The 14,844-nt window shown below is 29.2% G+C and overlaps 2 protein-coding genes across 5 annotated transcripts; both read left to right on the top strand.

Moving 5' to 3' along the window:
* The first annotated feature begins 1,150 nt into the window (after positions 1–1,150).
* LOC108331387 (flowering-promoting factor 1-like protein 1) lies at positions 1,151–1,563 on the top strand. Its single transcript, XM_017566030.2, has one exon. It carries the CDS (start codon positions 1,151–1,153, stop codon positions 1,469–1,471), a length of 321 nt encoding a protein of 106 aa, XP_017421519.1. The 3' UTR covers positions 1,472–1,563.
* A 9,191-nt stretch (positions 1,564–10,754) lies between these two features.
* Positions 10,755–14,420, top strand: LOC108330649 (uncharacterized). Of its 4 annotated transcripts, XM_017565153.2 has the most exons (6): positions 10,755–10,937; positions 12,276–12,344; positions 12,422–13,056; positions 13,213–13,297; positions 13,790–13,826; positions 14,020–14,420. In XM_017565153.2, the coding sequence occupies exons 3-5, from the start codon at positions 12,456–12,458 to the stop codon at positions 13,824–13,826; spliced, it is 723 nt and encodes a 240-aa protein (XP_017420642.1). In that variant the 5' UTR covers positions 10,755–10,937; positions 12,276–12,344; positions 12,422–12,455; the 3' UTR covers positions 14,020–14,420. The 4 variants fall into 4 exon arrangements, with proteins under 4 accessions (XP_017420642.1, XP_017420635.1, XP_017420637.1 ...); XM_017565146.2 differs by having other exon boundaries at positions 12,422–13,297; XM_017565148.2 differs by lacking the exon at positions 10,755–10,937 and adding an exon at positions 11,004–11,022 and having other exon boundaries at positions 12,422–13,297.
* Positions 14,421–14,844: the final 424 nt, after the last annotated feature.

Below are 14,844 nucleotides of genomic sequence, written 5' to 3'. Positions count from 1 at the left end.
ATAATTATAATTTTAATGCTTAATTAAGTTTACTTTCATTATATGTTATATATTAGATATTAACCTCGCTTAAAAGTACTCAATACTATTAAATATTGCCTTTTATTATAGGATAAAACTTTAGATGTAAAACTTGATGAGATTGTATATTTTTCGTTGTGCTAGGAGAAGAAAATATATAATACAGGTTCTTTAACACTTTCATGCACAAACATAACAATATTTTAATATATATCATTTGCATAAAAGATATTATACTTCCATATTTACAAAAATGTGATTAATTTTTATAAAGCCGCGTGTTTATATATATAGAGATAAAATAACATATTATAATATAACAATAATTAATATTATAGTAATTACGACTACTATAATAATTAAAAATTGTGATTAATTTTTATAAAGCCGCGTGTTTATATGATTCTTTTCCATCTTAAGTTATTCTGCTCGTGCTTTCCACTCATTGCATATTTTTTAATTATCCACTCCTAGTCAAAGTTAATATATATATATTTTTTATCCTTCTAAAATATCTTTTATTTTTATTTTAATATCAATTGGTATTGGTGGCGGCTTTCGACCCTCACTGTAACATATATTTGTGAGCCGCAAAATGAAAGGTAAGATCTTTAGTTAATTCGTGGCTAGAATTACTCAGAACATTGAGTACATAACTGAAAAACATAGCATTTATTAAGAAAAAAAAAACAAAGCAGCCTCTGTCAGCCAGCAATGCCTCCAACACACGAGGAATTATTGCATTTTTCTGTTGCTTTTATTTTTGTCAACTTTTCTTTCTTTCATGTTTTTTTTTATCATTCTTCTATTGTTTTATGTACAACAGAGTAACGAAATATCTTTTAAAAATTCGTAGCATGTTTTTTTATCCCCACAATCTCTGTATTTTATTATAAGGGTATCAAAATGGAGAATTTTGAGGTTTTACAAGTACTTAAGCTTAAAAAAATTGTCAGGAAGCATTTACCTAAATTTGAATATAAAAGAAATACATAATATATTTATTTAGTGATATCTTAGAAAGTTGGCTGGTGGTCCAACGTTGATAATAATATATCCTTTGACAGAAACATGTGTGTGCGTGTGTGTATATATATAGTGATGTTCCACCATGGTTGTCTGTGAAAAAATGTCTGGGGTTTGGGTATTCAAGAAAGAAGGGTTTCGTTTAATGGAAAATGGTGAAGGAGAGAGATGCAGATTGAAGAAAAAGGTGTTGGTTCACTTGGCAAGTGGTGAAGTTGTGTCTTCCTACGGTTCACTGGAGCAAATCTTGAGTAATTTAGGGTGGGAAAGGTACTATGGAAGAGACCTTCAACTGTACCAATTTCACAAGCATTCTTCCACTGACCTTATTTCCCTTCCAAAGGACTTCTCCAAGTTCACCTCTGTCTATATGTATGATATAGTCATCAAGAACCCTAATGTCTTCCATGTAAGGGATAATTGACCTACTCCATTACCCTTCATCGTTATTGTTTTTTTCTTCCTACAACAAAATTGTATTTTTCTTTTCATCTCTAAGAATTTACATATGCAATATTGTCATTAAATACGTTATTAAATAATATACGTAACATCTATCTTAATAATTATCTATTATTCTTATTATGATGAGAGGGTTTTCCCTAGTTTTTTTATGTTTTTTTTCTGATTTTTTATGGTTTCTTAATATATTTTAAAATGTCAAAATGAATGTACTTAGTATATTGGAAACCCCTCACAAAAAACCTAATAGAAAATTTAAGTTTTTCTCTCACTAAACTCAGCTCTTATTGCATGGTTTTCAACTTCTCTTCAACTGTTTGGTGTTGATACTTTTCCTTGTTTTTTCTCATATTTGGTGGGCTTCCAAATATGGAGAATCTTACACCATAGAGTTCGTTGGTTTGAGATTTTTTTTTTTTATGTTTTATATACATTTTTCAAACATATTAAAATTAAAGTGACAAAAATTTAATTAAAATATATAAAATAAATAAATACACAAACCCACGTATATATATCACAGCCCATGCATCCACCTTTTCGTTAGAATTATCTGGTATTTCCTTGACGGTGGATTAATAGATAGAACAAGATAAAAAATATTGAAAATTTAAAATCTTTAATATTTATATTTATCTAAATAAAATATAGCTTACATATTTTAGATATTATAATTTATGAGTGGTAAAGAATTGGGATATAATAATAATAAAATAATAAATGAAACATTCTCGAATAATAATTACCGTCTAGTTTAAAAAGTTTGTTCATCCATCAAAACTATTTAATAATTCTTTTTATACATGTATGTACCTATAAATATTTAATATTTTATTATATTTTTTAACTTTAAATAAAATAGTTTAAAATAAATATTCAAAATATAAATTTAAATAATCCTTAAGTAATATTCAAATTAAATAATTTAATAAAATATTAAAATCAATAGATTTGATCTTTGTGAATTTAAAATATCCATTAATATCCGTCATTGACTTTATCCACAAATATATGTGCCATCTATTATATTTTTTTAATCTTTCTTTCTTTTATTGCTAATAATTATGAATTACCATATTTTTGTTTATAAAAATAACCAATTGTATAATTTGGAAAAAAAAAATATTTTTAGTTCATATGTAATCTTTTCATGGAGGAAAGTGAAAGGTCAACATTCACGTGAAGGGATTGCACGTGGGCCATGGTCACTGTCAGTTTGGGCTGTGCCACGTTTCAATGAGTCATATATGAAAACGAAATGTTTCTATTTTCTCTGGTTTTAAATATAACTAGCCTCTGTTCAAATTTAGCAAGTTTTTATTTATTTATGTATTGTGTAATATAAATATGTGAGTTAGGATAATGTAATTGGTCTAATATTATCACCCTATTCTGTTAGTCCCTATAGAAAACCCATCACAAGAAAAATAATTTAGATGCATATTTTTATCATATTCAATTGAAAATCTAATATATCCAAAACAGAATTACAAAATTCGAAACCAAAAGAACACTAATTTTCATTTTACATTTTCACACAAAAAGTGGGGTTATCGACGCTCTCTACTTTTTTAATTTTTATTCTTTTTCCCTTATTTTCCTTATCTGTTTTTATTTTCAAAGACTTTAAAATTGTTTAAGTTTTTTTTTTTGTTCTGATTTCAAATCTATTGACTATCATGTTAAGGTAAATCGCAGCATTTTTTTTTATATTGTTTACTTTAGATATGGAAATTTCGTTACGGTTTTATATTTAAAAAAGATAGAAAATATTTAAAATTTAAATAAAATATAAAAAAAAACAAAAACAGAGATAGAGAATTCAATACATTTATTAAATTTCCTAATTAATAAATGCATTGTGAGTTTATTTATCTTTAATATAAAATTGAAAAAATAATAATTAGAAAGTCAAATATGATTGACAAAGTAGTTAGAAGACAAGTTAGTAAAAGATATTTTAAGTAATAAAGGTTATAATTCTTGATTATTCCATACATTATATGAAGGAAGCAAAGTTAAATTACTTTATTTTTTTTTAAATTAAACAAAGGAAAATTAAAAGATATAAATAAGCAATGTGAATAAATATATTTATTTTTACTTTATTTTTTGAAAGTAAATAAATAAACTACAGAAAATTAATGCAGTACACTTGGGTCAAATGATGACCTTATTTAATTTATAATTTCATTGAACGGACATTTTGATGATGGTTAACCTGAAATAAAAAGGAACTAAGAATAAGTGACTTCCTTCTATATTTCATAACACAGAATCACGTTGTTAGTATCCTGCTCAATAACGTGGTCTAATAAAGTTTTGAAATCTTTTTATTACGAAACACTCTAAATTTATATTTATTTAAATCATATTTATTTATTGTAATGAAACATTAAATATTTTGATATGTTAATTATTATTTATTATTTAATATTATTTATTACATTAATTGTTATTATACTTTTTAGTAAATATTATTTTAATAAGAACATGGATTTAATTTAGATTAATTTTATAAATATAACTAATATTTTTTAAGAAATATTCATTTGATAAACCATCACTTCCATTCTAATATAAAAGATTCTAATTGTTTTAGTGATTTGAAACTCGTATTAAATCAAGTAACAATCGAATCACCATTAAGATTTTGTCATTTAAAGTAATATCACATGTTTTTCTTTTTGTTTGTTAAATTTAAAGTTTGCAAAGTGTTCTGTACCATGGTGATTTTGATTGAACTTAATTCGGTGTTAACACTGAATTTTTACGTTAGAAGAAAGGAAATGTAAAATGGTGGAAATTTAACTTTTTAAACAACGCAATAAATTGAGATTGATGGACTTGACTTTTGTATGATATTTGGTTTTAGATGCATATACGTTAATGATGTTAAGAGGAAAAAAGAAGACGAAAGAGAAGTGAGAGCATCGTGCTGTTAATTATGTTAATGATATGATGCGGTGTTGTACCATGTTGTCGGTCACATTTGCCACAGTAATGTTGGTTTGAAGTGTCCGAAAGAGAAGGATCAGAGAGTCACGTTACGTCTTTGTTGTTTAAGCCAACCAACTTTTGTCCAAACTCCAAAGAGTATTCCAAATTTTCCTCTGTTGTGTTCTATATAAGGATAGTGTTTTTTGTTGTTCACCGTGTCTTTTTGCTAATTCAGTCTTCGTTGTAAAGGTTGTGGTTCATTCTAAATTTGGTGTTCATGTCGTGTGCTTTCGTAGATTCTTGCTCTGTTACAGTGAAAAGTAGAATCTTTTCATTGGCTATAATGTGGTTTTGAATTGAAGTGTGGATAAAAGTTACAGCATAAATATTCTTCAACATGGCATCACAATACCCCACAAAAATTTACATACGTAACTTTCTTCAGACAAAAAGATATAGGCACAATATACATTATCTTATCCACTCAAAGTTCAAGCTGTATTCTCCTTTCATCTACCAATTTTAAAATTATTGAATATAATTTCACATACATAATATTTACAAATCTATATAACTCCCGTGACGATAGAGATATCTTTAATGTTTTTCTTTTGTTTTATATATTTTATTAATTTTATTTTTATATGATTGATACAGATATCTTTGATATATTTTTTTCTTTTTTTTTATGATTTTCTGTCATATTTTTTTATATATTTAAACATATGTTACCTCTATAAAATAATTATGTTATGATAATTTTAATGAAATTTCTTTTTACAATTTTTTTCTCACTTACATTTTATCAATCTAGATGTTATATTCAAGAACTAATAATTCATCACACTCCAAGAAATTATATATATATATATATATATATATATATATATATATATATATATATATATATATATATATATATATATATATATATATATATATATATATTCTTATTCAACTTATAATGATCCTACAATATTAAATATTTGAAATATATTTTCATATGACATCTAAAAAGGTATGATGGTTCAATTGTATTTCATATTGGGTAAAGTCCATATATTTTTTCTTTTTCATATTGTTTAAGAAAAACCTAATATAGGAAAAAAAATTCTTTAAAATTTTGAAGTGCTTATCTGTTTTGTTTTTCTATGTACATGAGAGTACACATTTAAGTGTTGGAATATTTTTTATTTTGAATCCATTTTTGTTCATTGTCCAAATTATTTCCTTTTTTTTATATTTTCTATTTTAGTCATAATATGAGTCATTACTTTGTAATTAGGACTTTCAAGGTGATATCATAGTAATTTGATTGGTGATATGATGTACGTTAGAAGAGTACTAAAGAAAATTTGGAGTATAATATCCCGATTCTAATCTTGCACACACACAAAAAAAAAATGATTATTGTGTGACAGTGTGAAAATGATTGTTTATGAAAGCTTTGACAAAAGAATATTTCGTAATTATGCGCCTGTCAGTTTCACATTTTTTTTAAAAACTTGTTTGATTTACTAGTTCACAATTTTTTTATGTTATTTTCATAAAAGCTGTTATTCATAAGTATTAGTGTGGCTTTAGCAGAAAAGGTTGGAGTATAAAATCATTTAAACAAAACGTTTTACAGAAAAAACTTCAAATAAATAATTTCTTCTTAGAAAACTGAAAATAATTTTTTTAATAAAAATATAGTTTTGTACAAGTTTAAAATACACTGATAGAAGTTGAAAAAGATGCATAGAATAGGTCATAAGTGGTTGAGAGATGCAAATTCTGCAGTTTTGATGTTGCAGAATTATGTAGTCTCGCTAAGCAAGTGTGTTCTACTTTAGCGAGCATAACACTTTTCGCTGAGCAAGCAAAACTCATTATTTCTGTTTTTGTACAGCGAGTCTTGGTGGCTGAGCAAATGGACTAACAAACATTTTTATCTGAGCGAGCAGATTTGGTGGCTAAGCAAAAATGTCAGATTTTCAACTAAGTTTTTATATATTTTCTTAAAGTGTTTTCAATGTATGTGAGTGTTTGAATGATTGATTTATAATATGAATTAGAAACAAGAATATGTATATGGATTCAATGTAAAGTGAAGTGATATCAATGGTTTCAAAGTTATGAAAGTTGGTTCCAAAGTGAAACTTTTTGGTGTTGTTCAAGTATTGTTAGAATGAATGTAGGTAGCTTAATTTTGGGGGTTATCCTGAAACTCTAATGGTCTTTCATTCTCAAGTAGAGAAGATTGACACATGTGGTGAGAGTAATAGAAAATCTTAGTCTTGGGTGCTTCTAGTATGATCCAAGGCGTGGAACAGACTAATCTTGTAAGTGTGGTAGGATGAAATCCATTGACAATGACTTTGCAAAGCATTGGAGGCCACCACAAATGGACAACCTGCCATAGCTCGACAATCATTCTAAGTTCGAACAATTGGTTTAGGTCTTTGCTTGCTAAGATGTTTGGATTGGTGAATGTTACATATTTGATTTAAGTGTAATATGTTATAAATGATATATTAATTGTTTTGTAATCTAACTTACCCTTCTGTTTTTGTTTTTGTTTGTATGTTTTGTGTTTTTTTCTTTGCGATGATCATCGGGTGGCTGTAAGCAGATGGATATGAGGTTTCTCTAAAGCACGACATTAGATAGAGGAGTCTTCGATTTATAGCAACCTTAGATAATTTTCTTGTGTATAGTTTTATTACCACCAGTTTGTAAATAAAGTGGAATTTTATAGTTATTTTGAATGACGGTAAACCTTATTTTATTTTTCTATCTTTGCTAACTGTTCTTGTTAATATTGGACTTGTAATGACTCTTTAGTACACTACAAAATTTTTGGGATGTTACCATATGCACAATTGAAAATGTCAAAATATAGGATGAAATATGAAAATAAACAGAGTAATGACTTTTATAAGTTCGATAATTTTGTATGACTCAATAAAATAATATATATTTGGTGATGATACTTTTTATCTTTTAATTTTTATACAAATTCAATTATTTTTTATTTTCATTTGGTTCAATTTAATTTTTTAAAATAATATAAGTAGATATTTTTGTTATATTCACCTTAGATTTGGGTTAGAATTTATTCATCAAATTACTTCATTTTAAAAGTATAAATATTTTTATTAATTTAACTTTTTAGGTAAAGTAATTTAATGTGTAGATTTTAATAGAAATATTATGTCAATTTAATGAAGATAACATAATTTGATTATTTTTAAAAATTATATGACTAAAAATTAAGGATCTAATTGAATTTTTTTTATAAGAATTAGAGAAAGAAAAATATTTTAACTTATATATTTAGTAATATATATTGATATGATATCTTTCAAGATGAAGTGCATTTTTTTACCACTTTCGTTCAAAATACCTAAGCAATTTTTGTTGGGATTGAGATAACATGATTTCATGATGGAATTGTCATTTCTCAAAGAGTATGTATTAGATATTTTGAATGAAATTAGATTAATAAATTCAAAGCCAATTAACACTTCATGGATTCTAATGTCAAATTTTTACTTAATTAGGAGGGTGACTCTCATTCTTGATAAATATAGATAATTAGTTAAAAAATTGAATTATATACTCACTCTCTACCTTGGGTATACAGAACCTATTTCTTAATTCTTAATATACGTATCATCATAATATTGTTATTTATGTATTCAAATATATTAAGGTTTTTTTTAAATAAATCATTATATTATTCAAGTATTGGTTGAGTTTAGCATTTATAGTTTGTATCCATTAACGACTTGATCTTTAAAAAAATAAGAAACAAAATATTGTAAAAGGATATATTGTGAAAGTATAAACAAAACTATAATCTTAATTATTTGTGAACTTACCTATTTGACTTAAATAATCATTAAAAAAATTGTAATACGGAGAAGTTACTCAAATAACATTTATATGTATAATGAAATTCTTTTTTATATTTGGTTGAATAGTATATTTTACGAAAGAACCATTACTTATCATTTTATTTTAGAAAATATTGTATATAAATATATCAATACTAAGTTTGTTAATTTTAGTGATCAACTAGAAAATGTATTTACTAAATCATTGCAAAAATGTATGTATAATTGATTATATTTGTAACAATAAAAATGTTTGATTTTTATAAATTAAAAGATCAAATACGTAATTAATGTTTTGTAAAGAGGATTAAAAATTGACTTAACTCTTTAATTTTTGTTAAGTTTAGGATTAAAACTATATAGTATGATATCCGGGACGAACGATTACGAAGAATAATCAATCGGTCTACCTACTCTAGCAACGCTCGTTAGCTCTACTGTAGCAGCGCTCGTCAACAAACCAGGTTAAATGATATTGGACCACAACGCTCGTCAACCGAGTCAAATCAGGTAAAAAGGTGTTGAGCCACAATTGGGCCAGCATTTAAGTTATTGGATAAAATATCTGATTAAAGATATTGATAAAGTTGTTTATGAGTAACTGACCGAATTTTAAGGTAAGTCTGTTTATATTTTATTAGGCTTGTGATAAACTATAAATACAGGACCAAGGCTAAAAGCTTCCACTTACTTTCTATAAACACTAGATAATATTCTATAGTGATAATAAAATCAATATAATATTCTATAGTGATAATAAAATCACTTTCTTGAGAGGTAAGACTCCATAACTCACGCCAGATATCTATACCGAAAAAAAACTTATCATATTCTTTCTAACTTTGTACTTATTTTTGTTTTGATAATCAAATTATTCATTGATTGCATTAAGTAGGGGTGATAAAATGGTTAGTCCAACCCATTTTGATCTATTACGTTGTTAGCTCGTCAAAATTTAGTTAACTTCAATCAGTATGATACAACTAGACAGATCGAGTGTTGTAACTGATGGACATGTGGATTGACCAATATTTTTTTAATTATTTTATTTTACATTTTCTTTTTGTGGTTGATGGGCTTGTATTTGATGCATGTTTCGTCGTATTTTTTATTTATTCTTTCTGTTTCGGCAGGATGTAGAACCCTAATCCGAGACATTCAAAGTTGTCTGCTTCGTCGTCCGGTTGTGCTGTCTTCTCTCTTCTCCTTATCCAAGCCGCGCTGTCTTCTCTCTTCTCCTTATCCAAGCCGCGGGGGAGGGTGCCTGCAAAAGACACTCCGACGCTCAAGTCAGTGACTTTGCGTAATAATCTTGTAATCAAGATTAGTTATCAGAGCTCTAAGTTTGAGTTCAAGTTCAAGTTAAGTTACCTGTCTCCTTTGCCAGAAATATATTTATAAATTATAAAGAGCTTACCGTTGGGTCTAACTCATTAACCACCAATGAATGACTATTAATTATCAATAAATGATAATTATCTTCATTAACTCCCCGGCAGTTATTACCATTAATTACCTTAACGGCTGATCTAACCGATCGGTTCACTGATCTGAGAGGTATCATCGGTCGGACTGATTTTACCGATCGGTTCATTGACCTGCGAAGTATCATCGGTCGGACTGATTTTACCGATCGGTTCATTGACCTGCGAAGTATCATCGGTCGAACTGATCTTACCGATCGGTCGGCTATGAGCCCATAGTAACACTTCCATTATGAATACATGAATAACTTTTGGTTATTTCTTCTTTCACCTTCAATTTTTTTTCTTCCTACACCTCGATTGATTATATGAGATGTCAAAATTGCACTTATGGGTTTAAGGAAACCGTCAACGCCGCCTTCACGATGCCTCATTCTTCGGCTTCTTTCATTGCTCCCTCTCCTTCCTCCTTCACCTCTTTCAAATGAACTTTGCCACACATACAAATTAAACCGTTAGAATTGAGATTTTGGTATGTGATTGTTTAATTGAAATAAATGACCATAAATAAAATTATAATTAAACTTATTTATTACTTGGTGAGCTAGCCCACCCAATCTCACCTGTGACCCTTCAAACTATTGTAGATTGTGGGCTATTTCTTTCTGCACCCAGTCAATTTTCTTTCAGCACCCAATCAAAACTTCTTGAAAATTTCTATCCAGAATAGGAGTGGGTAAAAGTAGATGATTGTCTTAAAAAAAAAATTTAAATTGATTTGGTATTTCAAAAAATAAAATTCAGAATAATGGAATAGATGAAGAAATTTGATGAGGTGATGGAAGAAAAACCTCCATTGCCAGGTTTAAAAATCTAACCAAATCCACATTATAAAAGTTATCAAATTGCCGGATCAAATTGACGGATCAGCGGTCGGCCCGACCCATTTTACCAATCTAGTACAAGGTTATATGATTACTAATTCGTTGAGGTTCGGCCATCCCTTTGACTAATGGCACCACTGAAAAGGGCATTTATGTCCCTTTTCTTGAATGTTTGGGGAAAACCTTTACTAAGTTTTTTTGTTGGAATTTGGAGAGGGAAGACAGAGTCCAGTGTACCAACCTAACCTACGATCCTAACATCCTCTATCACTTTGACCCAACTCACACATCAATTTCAGGTTATCTTCTACCTCTTCTCAAATCCCACTTTAACTTTTATTTTTTGTCTCCTCTTCAAATTATGTTTACCCACCCTTGTTATGGGTACAACCGGTTGACCTTTTCTTTTCCCTCTAATATACAACTATTCTGCTGCCATTTCATTCGTTTTAATCTGCTAGTTCTATGATTTATCGGCAATAATCTTTGTTTCGGATTGGTCAACTTTGTTATTGATGGACAATCCTGATGATATATTTTTTTTTTTGCGTTATTATTAGTTGAACTTCCAAGTTATTCTTGTATTGTTAATTAGGGGATGTTATGTTGATCTGATGGTTTTATTTGAGATAAATATTTTTGTTAATTATGCACTAATTTGTTATGTCAACATGGCGGTGATGTGGGTATAATTTTATTGGTGTTTTTATCAGAAGTGGGTGATGTGTCAGTTGTACCTTATCAGCTCTAGATGACATCCTACTCTGGTTTTTGGATGGTGTCTTTAGATCAGGTTTTGTTAGTCAGTTAGTATTAACAAATTAAGTTCCTGTTGAGCATATTTTTTATCTGAATTTTTGAGTTTGGCCAATTAAATTCCTGGAGATAGCCTTTTTTCCAGTTTCTGGAGATAAGATTGTGTGCACTTCTTCTACCTAGTGGGAGTATTCTAAATCAGGCCACCCATTTTTTTATTGTGTTGATAATTTAGGGTTGTATGTATCAAAAAGTGGAAATGATTGATAGAGTGATCTTGTGAAAATAGCTTTTAGTTTGTATAGTCAACAAACTTTTAGTATTTTTCTTCCTCTTTGAATCCCCCTTATATTTGAAGGGAAGGCAAAAATGGGCGTGAAGGGATTTTGCCACCCTTAAGTTAGAAGTCCCAAATTCAGTAGGATAAATTACTTGAATGGTTAGCCTTGAGATTTTCATATGTAATAGATTGGTCTTTTTGGTTAAACTTTCTTATGCTTAAGTCCTAACAAACTGTATTACATTAAGAGTTGGGTTATGGAATGAGCTACATTGTGGTCCAAATTGAATACCGATAGGTGACAATGTAAGGGGTCCTACATTGAATAAGATAAACTACTTGATGTGGTACTGAAGACTTGAGGTTCTCCCACCTAATAAACTAATCTTTTGGATTGAGTTTTCCTCTTGTACTCAAGTCCTAACAATTTTCCTTCCCATCCCTTCCGTTTTCAGCTAACCAAACACTATATTACGGTTACAAATAATATTCTTATTGGGTTTATATTTTCTCTGCATTTACAATTTTATAAACTGTGTTTACTATATACTTATGTGTTGTTGGTTTTAAGCTAAATTCAAAATTTGTCTTCTTTTCTTAGGTTTGATCTGAAATCCAGGATTGCTACTTAGGTTACCAAGTTTGCATCTGCATAACTGAGAAGAGAACAGTAAGGAACATTCAATAGACTAATGCAAACACACTTCTGATTATTTCTATGACGTTAATGGCCTGTTTTGGTTTCAGATTTTGTGATACTGAAGTCTAAAGTGTGCAACATATGGTAGTGCGCATGGAAGATGTTCTGTTGGATACCAGTTGGGAAGATGTAATCTGCCCTATATGCTTGGAAGTTCCTCATAATAGTGTGCTCCTTCAGTGTTCATCTTATGATAAGGGGTGCCGTCCTTTTGTATGTGACACAAGTCAATTGCACTCAAATTGTTTAGATCGTTTTAAAAGAACACAAATGTCCGATGCAAATTCCGTGGCAAATAGTGACTCAGTGGTATCTGATTGTCAATACAATTTAAGTTGTCCCTTGTGCAGAGGTGATGTTTCTGGATGGATTATAGTTGATAAAGCTCGTGTGCATCTTGATGAAAAGAAGCGTTGTTGTGATGAGCAGCAATGTGCATTTGTTGGAAGTTACTCCGAGCTGCAGAAACATGCTCAGCTGGAACACCCTTATGGTTGTCCATCAAAAATTGATCCTGCCAGGCAGCTTGATTGGGAAAATTTTCAGCAGTCATCCGAGATTGTAGATGTTTTGAGCACTATTCATTCAGAAGTTCCACGTGGAGTGGTTTTAGGAGATTATGTGATTGAATATGGGGATGATGATAGTGCAGATGATTTTGAGGACTTCCCTGGAGATGAAGGTAACTGGTGGACCTCTTGTATTTTGTATAATGCCTTCAATAACTTTAGAAGTTCTAGAAACCGAAGAAGGGCAAGAGCTGGTGATCCTAGTAGGGGTAATCGCCCTTTAAGCTCTGATACTTCAAATTCTGATGAAGGTTCTGTAGCATCTGTAGATTATGGCGAGTATAGGCTAGAAGAGATTGATGATGATTTTGTTAGTTCAATTGGCCCTTTGAGGGGTGGCAATGGTTTTCGCAGGTGGGTAGTATTTTTCCTTATTTTTGTTTTCAGTTTTGACATTTCTTTGCTTGTCTTTCTGTTTAACATTTATGAGATTAAAATGAATTTATGTGAAGCTTGCTTCTCAAACATCCCAAGCAAATGACTTTCTTTCTTTGTCTTTTGTATTCAAAATCACCATGGTATCTCTATCCATCTTCAGCTACCTAGAATAGTATTCTTGACAGAGTCTGTATTTAGACCTTTAAATGTCAATAATCTGATTTAACATCTACAGATGATAAATTATAAAGTATTACACATAACTGTAAAGCATACTAACGTGGAAAATAAAACATGATCTCAATCATTTATTAATTATTAGCAATCTGGTATGTGTTGTTGTCATAATTGTGCATTTCATAATACCCATTTTTTGTTATTAGGTAGTTAAGTACTTTCTATCCTATTGTGTTTTTCATACTGTCTTTTCTTTTTCATACATGGTATTTAAAACTATCTAATTTGCAGATCACGGAGACGACATTCTCGTTCCAATGACAACTAGGTATGTCATGTATGCTAGTAACTTTCATTGTCCTTTCTGTTATTGTGGTACAAAGTTTGTGACAACCTTATACTGAGTGCTGATAGTATATTTGTCTGTCTTGCTTGAAGTATGAGAGGTTTGGGTGGTGGGACACTGGTATTTTAAGCTCTTATAGTTTCATTCCCTTAAACGTACTTAATGATTTTTTCAGTATTCAAGCAGATACACTCAACATGAAACCAGTGAGATCTTGATGTAGCTCTGCTGTGACTACTCACAAAGGTTACATTATGGTAATCTTATGCATTTGCGATGAGATAAATTGAAGCGACTACATAACAAAATTAACCATTTAGTTTATTTACTCACCAAAGTGATTCTGCCAGCATTTGCTGTGTTTATTAACTGTAGCAAAATCAATTATTTCTTTCGCTTGTACATAAAACTGCTTAGTTGTGATGTCTTAGAATGACTTTTGAGCAGGGATGTTTCCATGTTACTTAAAAATACTATGTATTTTGCTTCTCTCATTTGTGACCACGTGAACCTTGAAAGTACTTTAGGGTCATGTGGATGAGATTTGAAAATAACAACCTATGCTTTTGTCTGAAACGGCCTTTTAGAAAGTTAAAACTATTTTATGTGTGTTAAATCTGTAAAGCATTTTCTTTTTTCTTTTATAATTTGAAGCATTTTTCATTCTTGTTTTAAAGTATTTTTAACTTGTACGAAACGAATAATTCTGTCATGATAACGTTATTTTAAGTTCTTCATCTCACCCACCTCATCCACGAGGTGGTTTCGTGCTCTTGGTCAGGTTAGTAAGTGCTCTCAAAATGTATTTTTAATTTGGTTATTTAAAATTAGATAAGAATTAAAAATATGAAATTTTATATACACTGAAAATTTGAAAACAATCGGTCGCTATTTTACATAAAAATTAAGAATATAAAATACGAGTTAAATAATTTTTTTTATAATTATTAATTTATATATTATACTAAAATACTTTTGGGAAATTCTTTCTTTCTAAATC

The sequence above is a fragment of the Vigna angularis genome, chromosome 4, assembly GCF_016808095.1.
Source record: "Vigna angularis cultivar LongXiaoDou No.4 chromosome 4, ASM1680809v1, whole genome shotgun sequence".
In the NCBI taxonomy this organism is placed as follows: Eukaryota; Viridiplantae; Streptophyta; class Magnoliopsida; order Fabales; family Fabaceae; genus Vigna; species Vigna angularis.
This window is presented reverse-complemented; position numbering and strand designations above follow the sequence as displayed.